The sequence below is a fragment of the Hevea brasiliensis genome, chromosome 15 (assembly GCF_030052815.1).
Source record: "Hevea brasiliensis isolate MT/VB/25A 57/8 chromosome 15, ASM3005281v1, whole genome shotgun sequence".
In the NCBI taxonomy this organism is placed as follows: domain Eukaryota; kingdom Viridiplantae; phylum Streptophyta; class Magnoliopsida; order Malpighiales; family Euphorbiaceae; genus Hevea; species Hevea brasiliensis.
Genome location: NC_079507.1, coordinates 15,271,779 through 15,289,956, shown reverse-complemented (window position 1 = coordinate 15,289,956; position 18,178 = coordinate 15,271,779). Strand labels below are relative to the sequence as shown.

The following is an 18,178-nucleotide window of genomic DNA, read 5'->3' as shown; positions in this document are numbered from 1 at the left end:
AATCTAGTCACCTGGAGAAGTAAGAAGCAAAATGTGACAGCTAGATCTAGCGCAGAAGCCGAATTCAGAGCAATGGCTCAAGGTATCTGTGAGTTATTGTGATTACGAAAGTTGATGGAAGAATTAAAATTATTTGAAGCTAATGGTTTGTTTTTGTTTTGTGATAACAAAGCTGCAATCGGTATAGTTCATAATCTAGTTCAGCATGATCGGACCACGCATATAGAGATTGATAGACACTTCATAAAAGAAAAAATTGTGGATGGTTCCTTAAGTGTCTCTTACATAGGTTCGAAAGATCAGTTAGCTGATGTATTCACTAAAGGGTTAAGTTGTAAGGTATTTCATACCCTAGTTTGCAAGTTGGGCATGTGCAACATACATGAACCAACTTGAGGGAGAGTGTTAGAATCTCTTAATTAGTGCATTAACTGTAAATTAGAATATGTTAAAATCCCTTAATTAGTGCATTAGTTGTAAATTAGAATGTAAATTAGTGATATTAGAGATATTTGTATTTATTAACTTTTATTTTCTTTCCTATTAAGGCTATAGCCTTTGTATATAAATTTGAATCATTGTAACACTGTGAAATACATCAAGAAATTCTTCAATTCTCTCTAATCTCAACACTTCTCCTCCTTCTTCTTCTCCTTCTTCCTAGTTGGGTTCTTCCTACTAGGGGTGGCCACGGTTCAGGAACCGCCGGTTCAGGTTCAATGAAATTATGAACCTGAACTAAACCGTCATGGGACGGTTTGGAAGACGGTTCTTGAGCCGCCGGTTCCGGTTCGAGTCCTGGTTTAAAACGGTTTAAAGGACGGTTCGAAAAATGACAGTTCAAGACGGTTTGAAAGTGGTTTATGAGTGGTTTAAGAGCAACTTAAAGGAAAAAATTAGAGGAAAATTTTATTAATTTAGAATTTAAGTTATATTTAAAATATTTTAATTTTTCTTATAAATATTTCAATCAAAATAAAATAAGAAAAATAAGAATAAAAATAACTTCTTTTTAAGAAAAATTTAATAAGCAAAACTTGAACTTATTAAAAAATTAGAAATAAATTAATTTTTAAAAAAATTAGAAAAAGATGCATGAATTTAATTTTGCCTATATATCCCTTTAGGATTTAGAGGAATCAAAATTTTCAGTTATAAGTTGAAAGAAGGGGGATTGAGGTGGTTTGGTCATGTGAAGCATAGACATAGGAAAACTTCAATTAGACAAGTGGAGCATATTGGGTTGAGGATAAAAAGAAAATAATAGGTAGACCTAAACTGACTTAGAGGAGAATAGTACAACATGACCTAGAAGCATTACACATTTCCAATGATTTAATCCAAAATCTTTTAGAGTGGAGAAAGAGAATCCATATAGCCGACCCCAATAAATTTTTAGGATAAAAGTTTAGTTGAATTGAGTTGAATTGAGTATTACTTACCCTTTTAAAATAAAAATTATATGATAATTGATAATTAAAAAATATAAAAGAAAAAAAATCAAAATGGAGGGTATTGAAAATTTTATTGATGATATAAAATAATAACAGATTAATTGAGATAGCATAAAAATAATAAAGTAGGGGAATTTTGAAAGTACTGAGAATTAAAAGGAATGTAGAAAATAATTATTTAGAAAATTTGAGAGAAATTGAAAGAGTATTAATAATTAAAGAGAGTGTAGAGAATAATTGTGTAGAGAATTAATGATATATATATATATATATATATATATATATATATAAGTGAATTAGGAGTAGAGTAAAGTATTTATTGAATTTTTTTGTATTTAAATCACTGGTTTTTTTCCGATTCGGAATCGTCGGTTCAATCCGGTTCGGAACCGCCGGTTCACGGTTTCTAAAAATTATGAACCTGAACCAAACCGTAGAATGACGGTTTCGGTCCGGTTCGAAGCCGGTTCCGATTTTGACCGGTTTCGGTCCGGTTTTGACCGAACCAGTTCCGGTTCGATTTCGGTTCGAAACCGGACCGTGGCCACCACTACTTCCTAACCCATTATGCTGTCGGTGTGCAGCGGTCTTCCCTCTTTTTTTTTTACCCTTTCCTTCTCCTTCTCTGTGGTTGGATTTATTAATTAGTTAATTATTTGCTATTAATTTAATTATTTTGCCTTTTATTTTTATTAATCAATTATTTAAATTTTATGGATATTGTTAAATTAATTATTTTACTTGTTAATTATTTAATTATTTAACATGGATATTGTTAAATCAATTATTTTACTTATTGATTTATTGATTATTTAATATGGGTATTGCTTATTTAATGGTAATTAATTTACTTTTTACTTATTATTGTTGTTAATTTGATTAATTTTGCTTTTTATCTTATTAATTAAACATCAGTTCTCATTAGTTGTTTATTTTATATAGTAATTATTATTCTATTGTTAATTTGATTATTTTACTTTTTGTTCTTGTTAATTATTATTTAATTAATATGAGTATTATTAATTTGTTTGTAATTAATTTACTTTTTAATTGTTATTCTTGTTAATTTAATTAGTTTTACTTTTTTTTGGTTAATTAGTTGTTTATTTTATATAGGAATTATTAATTTATTATTAATTTTATTATATTACTTCTTGTTTATTTTATATAGTAATTATTATTCTATTGTTAATTTGATTATTTCACTTTTTATTCTTGTTAATTAATTGTTTAATTAATATGAGTATTGTTAATTTGTTTGTAATTAGTTTACTTTTTAATTGTTATTCTTGTTAATTTAATTAGTTTTGCTTTTTCTCTTGCTAATTTGTTGTTTGTTTTATATAGGAATTATTAATTTATTGTTAATTTGATTATTTTACTTTTTTTTTGTTAATTAATTATTTAATTTATATAGGCATTGTTAATTTGTTGGTAATTAATTTTCTTTTTACTTGTTTTCTTGCTAATTAGTTGTTAGTTTAATTAGTTTTACTTTCTTTTCTTATTTTGTTAATTAGTTGTTTATTTTATACGGGCATAATTTGATTACTTTACTTTTTATTCTTGTTAATTAATTGTTTAATTTGTTTTTTATTTTTGTTAATTTTTTTGTTAGATTATAAATGGGTGATAAGGGTAATACAACTGGATCTTCTACTAGCAGTAGAAGGACAAACCTAGGATGAGCACATGTAATTCAAGTTAGTGAAAATAATACCAGTGACCTTCAATGTATGTACTGCATGAAAGTTTATAAAGAGGGAGTTAATAGGATTAAGCAACATCTAGCTGGAGGCTACAAAAACGTAGTTCGGTGTCCAAAATGTCCAGAAGATGTAAGAAATCAGATGCAGGAATTCATTGCTAAAAAAAGAGAGCAGAAATCAGTTATTAATGTGGAAAGACCACCTCAATTTAATGATGTTGAAGTACTGCGGTTTGATGAAAATGAGGAAGAGGAAGAGTTGATGCAAGAAATTAGTAGTGAAAAACAAAGGCAAATAATAAATGTTAGTGGCATTGGTACTAGTGCTTCAAAAAAACCAAAAGTTTTATCACTCCAAAATAGTAGAGGGCCTATTGACTGTTATTTTTCCCCTAGACCAGCTATTATGAGAAAAAATACGAGGCGAACTACTATTGATGAAAATAGTCCAGCTAAGAAGGAGTTAAGGGAGCGAGCTTGTGTTGCCATAGCACGATGGATGTATGATGTGGGAATAGCTTTTAATGTCATGAATTATGATAGCTTCAGGGAAATGATTCGAGCAATTGAAAATTATGGGAGGGAAATGAAACCTCCAAGTTTTCATGAGGTCAGAGTTCAGTTACTTAATAAGGAAGTGCAAACCATAAATGATCTTCTTGAGTCTCATAAAGAAGAATGAGAAAATTATGGATGTTCATTAATGTGTGATGGATGAACGGATAGCAAAGGGAGAACCTTGATTAATTTCATGGTTAATAGTCCAAAGGAAAGTGTATTTATTAAATCAATTGATGCAAGTGATGAATCAAAGACAGCGGCATTATTGGCTAGCTTGATTGAGAAAGAATTGATGGAAATTGATCCTGAAAAAGTAGTTCAAGTGGTTACAGATAATGCATCAAATAATATTACAGCAAGTAAAATTTTTATTTAATTTTTTCTATTACTGAAAAAAATATCATTTTATTTTTATTATTAACGAAATGAATTTTTCTACTTATTTTTGACAGGGAGAATATTGAAAGCAAATTTTCCTCATCTATACTAGACTCCATGTGCAGCCAATTGTATAGATTTGATGCTGGAGGACATTTTTAAGATCCGTGTTTTCAAAGAAACATTCCACAAAGCTGTTGAGCTTACTAGTTTCATATATGGCTCTTCAGGAGTTCTAAATATGTTGCGGAAGTTTACTAATGGAGTAGAATTGCTAAGGTCAAGGCAAACTAGATTTACTACTGCTTTTATTACACTGGGAATGATTCATCTTCAGAAGGCCAACATTAGAAAAATGTTTACTTCGGAAAGCCGGACCACTAGCAAATGGGCTAAAGAGGTGAAAGGCAAAAGGTGTGAAAGGACGGTTTTGAGTCCTACTTTCTGGAATCATGTTGTTTATGCTCTTAAGGTTTGTTGTCCTCTTATTCGTGTGCTTTGACTGGTTGATAATGAAAAAAAACCTACCATGGGATATATCTATGAAGCTATGTATAAGGCTAAAGAAACAATTGCAAACTCACTCAATGGTAATGAAGAGAAATACAAGAGCATTTTTTAGATTATTGATGCGAGATGGTCCCTTCAATTGCATCGTCCTTTGCATGCTGCTGGACACTTTCTGAATCTTGAATTTTTTTATTCAAATAAGATGAGAATTGAGTCTAATGAAGAGGTCAATACATGATTGCTTTCGTGCATTCATAAGATAGTAAAAGATTCAGCAGAAGTGGACATGATTCTTGGTGAAACTGAGAGATACAAGGCACAGCTACGAGGACCTTTGGTTTTCCTTCTGCTATTAGAGGAAGAACAACTAAATCTCCAGGTTATTAATTTAAATTCTTATTAATTTTTTATTTTGCTCATTTATTAATTTATATTATGAATTTAACAATCATTGGCTCTATATTTTAATAGCTGCTTGGGGAAATACCTATGGTTCTTCAACCCCAAACTTGCAAAAGTTTGCTGTAAAGGTTTTGAGTCTTACATGTAGTGCAAGTGGGAGCGAGAGAAATTGGAGTGTATTTGAGCATGCATGTAATATATATATATATATATTCTTACTTTGTTATTTTATTTTGAACTTTTTAAGTTTGAAGTTTAACTTATTTGTTACTGTAAAATTAATGACAGCTTCATAATAAAAAAAGAAATCGGCTATTTTAAGAACGCTTGGATAATTTGGTATATGTGAAGTACAATAGAGTGTTGCTATGCCGACACACTTTTTGGGGATAGCACAACACCTGTTGATTTGGCAAATATTGATGAAAATAATGAGTGGTTGCTTAATGAATTAGAAAAAGGCGATGGAGATGATGATGATGATGATGATGATTCTCTTGTTTTCATGGATGACATGTTGACCTAGGGTAATGTTGGTAAAGCAGCTAGAGTTTTTGAATCTCGTTATGAATTGAGATTGGTTGCAAGATCAACACCAGTTGAGACTCCATCATTTCGAAGGCCTCGTCCAATGAGAGGTGCATGCTCTTCGCAAGTTGATGATGAAGAGGAGGAAGAATTTGTGATGGCTGCTGTTGAAAATGAAGATGATTTTGGAAATCATGATAATGATTAGTTTTAGTTATAAGTTTTTTACGTATTTCTTGCATTTTTGTTTATTGTGACTTATAACTTATTTCTATTTATTAAAGTCTAAACTTCTATAATTTATATTTTCTACTCTATGAATTATGACTTATTTCTAATTTTCTATTTATTATGTATAATTTTATAGCATCACTTTTATTTTATACATAAGTTGAAAATGCAAGTATGAATTATTTCTTTTCTAACATCTCTTATTATTATTTGTGTTATTACTTATGCTATGTATTTTAATTTTAAAGTCTCACATTGTCACTTGTATCTTACAGCCTCACCTCTCGCCTTTCGCCTAAGGCCATAAGGTGCTCTATTGCCTTAGTGTCGCCTTTTGCCTTGATAACACTAATTTAATAATTTTAAAATATTCAACAATTAAGAATACAACGAGCTCATGCATATATATTCAGCACATCAAGTCAAAGTACTTGAGGGAGAAGAAGTCTAGGGATCAAACCAAGTTATAGATGAGGAGAGTTGTTCTAGTTGATCAAGGTGGGTTAGGGTTTCAGGAGGGGCAGGGCTTAGGGAGGGGGAGGGCTACCCCTATTGTGTAGCCCAAAGCTGGGTTCCATTATAAAAAATCATATAAAAATATAATTTATTTCAAATGCATTTACAATAAGTAGGTAGCATACCTCATTCAATAAGATGCATGTAGGAAGCCTAGATATTAATTATTAATGCCTTAATTATAAAAGTATTTGAAGAAAGGGGATGGAAATAATTAGTATATTTACTTGAGGCAAGGAGATGGAGAATGCGGAAATAAGGAACTCTTCACATAAACCTACACAATAAAGCAATTTTACACTATTAGAAATCAAAATATAAAGAATAAACACAACTGACCAATATATACCATTGCCACAATGGTTAAGCATCAAAAAATTCATTTCTCCAAAGTGTTTTAAAGGTACAAGCCATGCATAGTGTGTGTAAATATTCTATGATTGCTGTAGTTACATAATATTCAATAAAAGTAAAGTAATTTGCTAAGATTTTAGCATAAAATCCAATGATCATGATTGCATTTCTAAATCATGTGCAATACTCATATTATTGCACCATCTTAAGATATCTTTCTCAAGGTAACTTCATGGCACTCTTTACATTTTTGAATAGTTCTACTGATTTTTCATCTAGCATGACATAGTTGGAATTTTGATAAGGGTGCATTTTTCATATATATCCCATTGCATAGAAACACTCTCTTTGTAAAACAAGGGTAAGACTGCTTACATCAACCTTCCCCATAGCCCACAAGATTAGGATGCTTCATGCTTTGAGTCACCCTTTTTTTTCTTATGGCATATATGGTTTAGTATATGAAAGCAAGGCTCTTAGAGCTAGCTTTAAGCTACTAGACTAGGTCTTCTTTAGTTTGCACACCAGATATATCACAATATCCATATGTCAAGGACAAAGTACAACCTAGCATAGTTGTCAAACCGAGATTCGAATCAATAATCTAAATCTTCATTTTGTGAATCAAGAATCAAATCGAATCATACGATTTGATAAAAAATTCCCAAAATTGATTAAAAATGATATATTTTCTAAAAATAAGTAAAAACAAATTATATCACAATAGCATATTTTGATAAATATAGAATTATCATTTAGCTAATTAAAAGTATGCTTTATAATAAAACAATATATTCTTATTATGTTATATAGTTTTATGTTATAAATTATATACTTATGAATTGTAGACCATGTTTATCATTGTACATGTGTTGAAACTCTCATTTAAAATTGATCAAATAATAAAATACTTAAATAATGAAAAAAGATAGCAGGTTAAATCAAAAGGTCACAATATATTAATATAAAATGTTATAATTTGACAACTATAATTAGAGAAGTAAATTAACCAAACAAAAAAAGAAAGAAAGAAAGGAAGAAAAGCGATAGGGAAAAGAATGTTGGTGGAAGAAAAATAGCTAGGGGAAGGTTTGATGTGCACTTTTCATGGTAAAAATGAAGTGAAATCTTAAATTTGAAGTTATAGGTTCTAACAACTCCTTAGAAAAATAGAATCGATTGAATCAATTGCTTCATAACAATTCATCAAATTCAGTATCGAATCATATGATTCAGTCACAATTCAAGTACATTTATGATTTACCCCATAAATTCAAATCGCTGAGATGGGAATCGAATCGGGAATTGTAAGATTCTAACAACAGTGTATCCTAGCACTACTGTAACTTTTCTCAAAATTTTAGCTTACAAGAACAAAAAGGTTATATAACATAACAATTATAACAGCTGTAAAGCCAAACAATAACAAACTGTAATGGCAATAATAGCTTTCTCCTATGATCCCCAAATAACCGACCCATAACAACAAGTCATGTAACAGTAGGCCAGCAGTTATTTAGAATCATGCCCCAAATCCAATGTTAGTTCAAGGCCATAATCAAAGTCCAAGATTAGAAACTTGTACCATTGTGGTTGAAAATTGAAAGTTGAATACTTTTTCTCAACCTAACTTAAGTAAACGTACATCTTAAACTAATAGTGTCAAAGCCTTTTCACCAGTATTTTCTATTTAGGATCACACTTTTCTATGAGATTTGTGATACTATGGCATTGTTTCATATTTCTTCACAAGCAAGGCCTAAAATGGTCAGAACAAGACCAAGTTAGTACATGTCAGCATATACACATATAGTAATCCATATGCCTAGAAGATTGCTTGATATATTTAATGCTTTATCTTCAAATTAATAGTTACAAGCAAAGATACAAAATAACTCTATAAAATGCCACACGAACAATTAAATTCAAAGAAGAAAATAATTAGAAATTCTCACAAAGCAATGAACTGTACAAAAACTAAGAAGTGTCAGTATGTTTTTTGTACCTGAGCTAAAATGTTATAGGAGACGAGACGGAATCTAATGCCTGCAATATGAAATTGAGATGCCACACTTAATTTTAAACAGAATATTGAAGTTTATAGGGAAAATGCATTAAAGAACCCCATCACTGTGCTAGAAAAGGGCAAAGGCAAAATAGGGACCTATTAAACTCCAATGGAAGCAAAGAAGCCTAGAAAAATATCTGATTACTTAAGTACCAAAACTTCCTACCCCCAACCCTGTTCTATCCAGGGTGCAAATCCCAAAAGTAAGGAAAAAAATAATCTAAATCTGCCACACTTTTAGCTGTTATATTGAAAAGCTTAAGAGTTATCATAATCTTTCCTATAACTTATATCTTTAATACAAGAATAAGTTAATTAAGATAAAGAAAATAATCATATCTTATTGAAATAATGAGGTAAGGCATAAACAAAAAGGTACACGTAAAGGAATACATCTAAGATACAAAAATGAGTGATGGTCATGGACACTTCTGCAAGTGCAAGCAGGTATAGAACTAATAACAGAGTTTAAATAAAAAGAGCAGAAAAATGTGCATACCATCAGGTTTACTTCTTGAATGAATGTCACCCCCATCAACAGAAATAAATTTTGGGCATATGGGTGATGGTGCAGTAGTCATTTTCCTTAAGCAAATTGGTCTGCATACGTAATGTAAACAGCACATCAACAGAACAAACCATATATAGAATACCCAATGGATATAAATTTTTTCCAACTCCTGTAAAAGCATAGTTAAATTAAACTTATTGAATCCAAAAACAGTGAAAAATATTATCATTTTAAATCCGAATGGTCAATATTATCATTTTAAATCCCAAACAGTGAAAAGTAAGAAAATGTCGGTCTGAAAATTTGGGATTCAAAAGTAATAGAGAGAGATACCTGGTAAAGAAGGGAATAGGCAAGCGGGCAGGCAAACAGAGAGACTTTAGCATGGCACTTCTATTGCATTGCTGCTTCTGAGTTGAGAGTGAGAAACTGAGGACTATGGCACAATTTTGGGAAATTAGGGATTTTCGGGTGGGCGGCCCAATCACACGCATGATTGTGTGTGAGCGGTTAAAAACGTATTTTCAAAAAGTATTATTTTAAATTTGATTTAAATTGTTTTAAATTTAAAATTATTTATTTATTTTAAATTTTAATTATAAAATATAATAAATTTAATTTAAATTAAATTTTAATATTTTTTTATTAATATGTTTAAAAGTAACAATAACTCTAATAATAATAATGTAAAACCATTCCATCTTGACATCCGAGTAACTAAAAGCTTATTTTTTCTTTTCTAGTTTTTAAAAAATTACGGGTCTTTCATTTGTAAGAAATATTTATCTATTTTTTATTTTTATTTTTTAACAAAATTATAACTTTTATTTTTTATGAAAAATCTAGAAAATTCTTTCACTTATAAATAATAAAAGATAATGTTTTAATTTAAAAATTAAAAAATTATTTACATATAAAAACATATTTAAAAATTTATTTAGTTTTTAAAATTTTTTAATATGTATAATTTATTTATTTTATAATAATATAATTAATTTTTTATCATTATAAATAAATATTTTATAAATAATTATTTAATTTTAAAAAATTAAAAAATTATGGAATTATTTTGATTATAAAAAAAATAATAATTTTGCATTTAGAAAACAATTGGAAAACAGATATTTGTTATAAAAGAAAACAATAGAAAATAATTTAAATTGTTTTATAAATCTTAATTAAATTTTGAAAAATTAGAAACTGGTTTTTTAGTTTACTATTTGAAAAACTGATGTATATGAATATGAAACTTTATTTCTAGTTCTCTTAGAAAATTTTTTCAGAAAACTATACCAATTTTCTATAAGTGAACAACATTTTTTATTTTCTATAGAAAATAAGGAATAGAAAATATGTTCATCTATGAATCAAAGAAAATCATTTTCTAATTTAAAACAAATTAAAAAATTATCCATATCTTTTATAATTAAAAATACATCATTGTAAAAACATATTTTAAATTTTAATTTTTTTTTAAGTTTTTTAATATGTATTATTCTATATTATTAATTTTTTTATATTACATATAAATATTTTTAAATAATTATTCAATTTTAATATTGAAAAGTTGTAGCATAATTTTGGTTATAAATTTTTTCAAAAATTATTCATAGCTTTTATAATTAAAAAATAAATCATTGTAAAATATACAACTCAACTCAACTAAGCCTTTATTCCAAAAATTTGGGGTCGGCTATATAGATTCGTTTTCTCCACTCTGAACGATTTTGGGTTAAATCCTCAGAAATAAATCATTGTAAAATATATTTAAAATTTTTATTTTAATTTAATTTTTAAGTTTTTAATATGTTTTATTCATTTAATTTATAATAATATGATTAATGTTTTTATATTATAAATAAATATTTTTTAAATAATTATGTAATTTTAAATATTAAAAGGTTATAGCATAATTTTGGTTATAAAAAAAATTATAATTTTTCATTTGGAAAATAGTTGGAAGAAAAATCTTTTTTATAAGGTAAAATAGTGGAAAACAATTTAAAGTTATTTTCTAAATCTAAGTTAAAATTTAGAAAATTAAAAAATTTTGATTTTCTAGTCTTCTATTTTAAAAACTAGCACATGTGAATACAAAAATCTATTTTTCAATTTTCTTAAAAAAAAAAAATCTTTTTCAGAAAACTACCTGTCACACCCTCTACCCAGTCTATAGTGAAACGGAGAGGAGATGTTACATTCGGTGCATAGAGCACCTATATCTGTGAAATTGTTTATTTTCCTTATTGTCTTATCAATTTATTTACAATATAATTTATCTTCTTCTATTAAATGGAGAAACTGCAAGAGTTTTCTCTAAATTTTAATAATTCACCTATTAAAATAATGGTCATAACCTGTTAAATCTTCAGTTTCTATATCATTTCCATCCCATAAAAATCATCAAATTTCATCAACATCATTCTTCACCCAAGATTGCATATACACCAGAGGTATCTTTAATTTAAAATTATATTAACCAACTCATGCAGCTAAATTTAATTTACATACTTATAATTACAATTTCTAAAAAAATAAAGTTTACATATTATTGTTTACAACATAAAGGTACACACGCATATGAATAACAATATACAATGAGGATGATGATGATGCATCTACCAAAAAGTCCGAGGTACGGTGACTCTAGACTTTTTTGCAGATCCAATCTAACTCCAGTGAGCCCCCATCTACACTTTATCTACCATGCCTACGTGAGGAAATAAATCTTTGCGCTAAGCTAAATAGCTTAGTGGTGCACTATTAATTTAAAACAAAATAATTTTTCCTTATGCACATTAACACATAATATGCTCATAATATTCATACAAAAGTATTTAAAAATTTTAAAACAAGTATATAACATCATGATATAAATATAGGACAATAAATTCATACTTAATGATTATACAATTTAATGAGGTTAAATGCACTTTATCATATCTTATTTGAAATTATTGTCTTTATGAACACAATTGAAAACTTTACTTCAGTATCCATAGTAACTTATGACAGACAGTATATAGACTGGATAGTGGGACTCGTGACACTGACCACTCGGTGGTTCTAGTTGGGTTAACACAGATTTTCATTCTCAGTATTGACCACTTAATGGCTTTGACCAGTATAACACTGGCTTTTATGCTCGGTACTAACCACTTGGTGGCTCTAACTGATAGCATGCCCACCTATCTAATCTTATACTCATTGTCTAGGCTTACTTGGCTCAACTTTTATCATTAACATTAATTCAACATTCTTTGTTAACATAATTGTTAAGATATGTGTGCCAACATCTTCATGTCATTTCCATATTTGTATACTTTTTGCATTCAACCATACTAAATACATATACAATTTGCATTAATGAATAACATGGCAAAACCTTGCAAATTCCTAAATGTATATATAGTTTTCTATTAGAAATTGGACCAAGTAAATGCAAGAATTAACTTATGTTTTCTTCATAAGATTTTTAGATTTATGTCTTAACTTTCATTCGGTGTTTGAATCACTTGATTCTGATTTATAGATCATAAGTTATGATCAAATAAGTAAGATCTGATCATATCTACCTTTTCTTCTAGAATACAGGGCAACTTCTAGACAGATTTTAGAACTCAATTTTAGTCAAGTTTTAATCATAATTTGTCAAATTGGTTTTCATAAAAGTTATTCCTCTGTGTCTTAGCTTTCCAACAAGGTAAGATTCACCTCATTTGAAATTTTGTACAGTGAGTTGTCCAAACAAATAGGATATATTCAGATGTACTGCTTTACTGATCTCAAGACAGGTTCCAGATAGTTTTTGGAGTCCATATTTGAATAAGTTACAATTAGAATTTATCATTTCGTTCTTCATGAAAGTTGTTTCTTTACATCTTAGCTTTTTAACAAATCAAGAATCATGTCATTTGGAGTTTCCTAGGATGAGTTATACCCATTTTACTCTAGACTATTCAGGGTGTAATACTCCTCAGTTTTAGGTTTTGTGACTCAATTTCTAGTAATTATTCAAGATATTTATATACTGAAATTGAGCAACTTGTCTTAATAAAAGTTTTAGCATTATATCTTAACTTTAATTTGCCATGAGTTTCAAGTCATTTTGTGACACCCCTTACCCGTCTACAGTGTAGCCGAGCAAGATATGCCACACAGTGTACCGGAACACCATATTTTATTTCAATCGTTTTTATTCTTCCTTAATTTATTTCTTCATGGATATGAAGTGTAATTTGTGAAATTTAACTCATTTAATTCATTTATTAAAATTATAAATTCATTTGGGGTTCCAAAAATTTTATAGAAAATTCGGCGGAGTACCGGCTAAAAATGGATAAAATAGTTCTTCGAAACCTATGAAAAACACTTCCAATAATTTTCAATCATTCTCAAACTCCATTTGTATCACATCAATTCACAACAATTTCTTAACAATTCCTCCATTTTTCATTCATTCATTTCACATCATCATCAATGCTCAAATCATAAATAAATTCTCACATGGTATTTATAATCACAAAGTTACAAATACTTACATTAATAGAAAATTATAATACATGGGTTTCAAATATACATGATAAAATAAGAGTTTAATTACAAAACTTACAAAAATCACAAAATATAAAATGGGACCTAATGTCCTATCAATACACTGTAGTCTATGAGGTGACACGGACACTATGCAGAACTGTGAACAGCCTTACCCAATCTGTGGTCTACTGGGCCCTCTGTCCAAATCTTCGGTACCTACGTGTTGCAAAAGCGACGCGCTAAGCATAAAGCTTAGTGGTTCCAATAATACAAGAAAATATAATATGCAAATAAAAGTAATAATTTCCTACTTATTGTGTTCACAAGAAATGAATAATTACTAACTTATTGTTTAATCGAGGGCCAATTACATTTTATGATATTAACTTCTTCATGCATTTTGTTAATTGTTTTTTTAATGATTTTGAGCTTCTTTATATTTTATTGTGATCATTCTTGATCTTTATCTTGATATTTCATTTCCTTATTTTCTTTAATAATCAGTTCAATTATAGTTATACTTTTCTATGCCCAAGTAACCTATACAAATTGATCGAACTAGATAAACGGGTAAACTAGCACTGGGTACCAGGTACGTCGGGCCGTCACACCATCGGTCACAATGTGTCTCCCAGTGTGCAAACAGAATGGCTAATAAGCCATAAAAGCAATAAGGCATAAAGCCAAGTTAACATCATAATCAGTATAGCCATAGGCTATCACATCACAAAATGGCATGAAGCCATACATCATATGCAGTACTGCTATCAAAACCCTATTGACATGCCAACCTATCCAACCCAATCACATTAGGTCTACTAAGGCATATTATAAAATTATTTCTTAAATATTTATATTTTACATGTAAGGTTACTATTCATTTCATTAGTCATGTCACACCTTACCCCTCTGTAAGGCATAACATGATCCCGTAGAATACCTAATGAACTACCGCACTTTACCTACCGATAACTCATTAAGTACCTTACAAGGGATTTTAAAACAATTTTCTTACTTTTGTTAAGTGGTGAGCATTTTCTAATAGGTATTTAAAACATATGATTAAAAGTAAATCTAGTTAATATTTTTAGTCCATTTTATTTTTGCGCAAATTTTATAAAAATTTTGACAGAGTTTCCTCTGTATTTTGAGAAAACAGTTCTTCAAATACCTGTAAAAAGCACTTCTAAAAATTTTTCTCAACAACTACTTCAATTTCACAATCAAACTCAATCCATTTCAATCAATTTCTTAAGTTCAAAATTCAATAATCCTCAAAATACTAGCAATACATTTCATTCAATTTAAATAAAATAGTTCCACTCATATTTCATTAAAGACAAAACAATTTATACACATCCTTACAAATTTATATCAAAAGAAACACAAACTAAACTTTATTATAAACTTCATACAAATTTTTGTACAAGCTGCTCAAGACCCATTTACATGTCCATACATTTATATGCAATACATACATAAAAAGAAATATTTACAATTAGGGTATAAATTATACCCGATAGCTTCAAAGCAGGAAGATCCTCAATCCTTAGCAGCTCAGTCTGCTGCTCTTCTAGTCTCTGTATCTGCGATAGCAAAATGAGCTATCGCTGAGTATAAAAATACTCAGTGGTGCACAATAAAAATTTAAAATACAATACATAAATCATTCATTGGTGAAACACAATTTAAATATTTCTCAAATTAACAAAGCTCATAATAACACAATTTAGTCAAACAATTTCATAAACACAGTGTTGCCAAAGTCATACACAACTTAAGCCATGACACAAAATTTTCGATCAATGTCGTGTTGTACACCACGACAAAGCAATCTACAACCCCATTAATCGAAATCAATGAGGGAGGTGGCTAGCTAGCTAATGAGTACTCATCCAATCTCAACCTCAACTGGCAAGCCAGAGAGGGAGGAAAATAAACGATCTCAACCCCATAAATGGAGGAGGAATAGTGTGATACTGTCATGCTAAGTGTGAACACAAAATCAATTCAAAACAATTTATTCAAATAATTTATTGGAAATCTGGTAAACTTTCAAAGTCATATTCACAATCATAAATGGCAACACAATTCGTAATTAGCTCAAAAAAATCAATTTTTCAAGAATCATATATTCAAATAAAATTTCTGTGCACAGACCTAGTGTGAGTCGCCTCTAGGCCTTGACTCAGTCTCTCCGAGCCTCCAAGTCTTTTTCAGCTGAAACACACAGTTTCATAGTGTTTCAGTACCATAACTTAACATAAGTCTGAAAATAAATTTAACTTTATTTTTACTAGTTCTATTGCGTTAAATTCGACGTTCTCGAAGTTTTTGTGTTTTGGGTTACTATTCACTACACTATTCAAGTCAAATTGTTGACTTTTTAAGGCTTAATAGGTATGGGAACTCCAACTTCACCCACATACCACATTTTGGTCATTAAATTTTTTGGTTTTGGTCATTTTCTCAAAGCTTAAATTCTTTTGGCCAAATTGTCAAATTTTCAGTTTTGGTGTTCCAAGTTGCACTGTTCCATTGGTAATTTTACTGTTGGAATTTGATAAAACTTCCTTCATTCCTTAATGTCTTAAGTTTATTCTCATTTTTTGATCACCCCAATTGGAGTTTTGTAGCTCAAGTTATGGCCATTTGAACTAGGGCTGCCGGATTGGAAACAACCCAAATTTTCTGGGTAAATTTGGTGCTGGCAGATTTGAGTCATCAACTTGGGGCGGCCAAATGACTTAGTTGCTGACAGAATTTAGACTTGTGTTCTTCATGAAAGTTTTAGGTCTATATCTCATCTAACCACTGGTAAAATTTCAGGTCATTTGGACCTGCCTAGCTCGAGTTATGACCAAATGAACAAACACTGTTCATTTGGTCAGTTTGTACAGTGGCAGACTGCTCTTATTCAACTTTGGTCAGTTGGTTCACTAAGTTTTGGTCACTTTTTAGGCATGGTTCCTAAATGAAAATTGTGTCATTTTATGTTTATTTTCATCCCCAATTGGTACCATATCAATTGGACTTGTAAAATTTCAGTTTTGGTCCTTCAAAGTGGACTTGGTCATGCTGCCAGCAGCATGACCATTCAACCTCCGAATTTGGCTTCACTTCCAACAATTCAAACACAACTCATTTGGTCACAATTGATCATTTTTCACTTCACAATAGGTCAAACATGCCATTTACTCATTTCTTGCATTTTTGGTTCACAAACCCTAAGTCCCAAAACCCTAACTCACTTAATTGTTACAATTAATCACATTTATGCATTTCCATCTTACTACCATACTCATGTAAGTTTACTAACACCTTTAATTCATTCTAAACACATCAAACCATACAAAATCATACTCCCCTTCAACAGGCCAAAATTTCAGTTTGGTCCTCTCTCCCCCCCCCCCCCCATATTTGTTTTCATTTCATTAGTTCCAAGCTCATTTCAACAACCAATTAGGCATTTAAAATGGAAAAATGACAAGTTAACATACTAACCTCAACTTAAACACCAAATCTTCAATTGTTCTCATTCTTTCTTCTTTCTTTCTTATTCTTAAGTTGAGATTGCAAGCTCTAGTGAAGTTTTTATGAGAGTTATTAAGGTTGGGTAAGGAAAAATTAAGCTTAGTGTAAGCTTAAAGAAAGAGCTTTCATGGAGGATTTATGGAGGAAGGTGGGGCGACAAAGAGAGATGGAAGAGGACTTTTTGTTTCTTTTTTTTTTCTTTTCTTTTATCTAATTTAACTTATGGAAGACCACAAAAATCCCATTTAACTATTTTATTAATTATTCCTTTTATGGCATCATGCATGATGTCATGCATGATGTCATCACCTTTTTACTTTTTCATTTTTCTCTTTTTTTTTTCTATTTTTCTATTAGTTCTTTAATTTAATTCTCGATTCCGAAATTTTATTTTCTCCGATTTTATTTGACAGTTAGGTCAGGAGTCAGCTTTCGGGGTCAATTAACCAAATTGCCCCTCGCCGGTTCATCCCGGTTTGCAATTAATTCCATATTTCTTTCGGCTCCCTGACCTAATTATTTGACTGGCTTAACAGTTCTTTTTCATGATTTTCTCTTTTCCACTGTGTTCATAAGGGTCCTAAGGGCCGCAGCGTCACATTTTATGATTCGAAATTTGAGTTTAAAACGACTTCGCAGTCGTTCCCGAGGAGGTCACCCATCGCTGTGACTCTTGGCTCGTTTAACTTCTTATGTTCTGTTTTTCTTATTTATACTTAACTAATTGAACATTACTAATTATTTGTGTTTATGGTTTCTCTAGTTGTCTTAAGTATAGTTCTGATCCCCTTAATTGTCCGGACCGACACCGGTCACCGGAACAGTGAAATATACCAGGCTATACAAATAGGGGTGTTACAATTCTCCCCCCTTTAAATAAATTTCGT

General features: G+C 29.8%; 1 protein-coding gene across 3 annotated transcripts in view; it reads right to left on the bottom strand.

Moving 5' to 3' along the window:
- The window catches only part of LOC110662680 (carbon catabolite repressor protein 4 homolog 4), a 67,297-nt gene extending 57,564 nt beyond the window's left edge, over nt 1-9,733 (bottom strand). For all 3 annotated transcript variants that reach the window (XM_021821747.2, XM_021821748.2, XM_021821749.2), the window contains exons 1-4: nt 9,555-9,733; nt 9,210-9,310; nt 8,648-8,688; nt 6,516-6,565 (exon numbers count right to left, since the gene is read on the bottom strand). In XM_021821747.2, the coding sequence (XP_021677439.2) occupies nt 6,516-6,565; nt 8,648-8,688; nt 9,210-9,310; nt 9,555-9,715 (353 nt within the window). In that variant the 5' untranslated portion in view covers nt 9,716-9,733. The remainder of the gene's footprint in view (nt 1-6,515; nt 6,566-8,647; nt 8,689-9,209; nt 9,311-9,554) is intronic.
- Between the last annotated feature and the right edge of the window lie 8,445 nt (nt 9,734-18,178).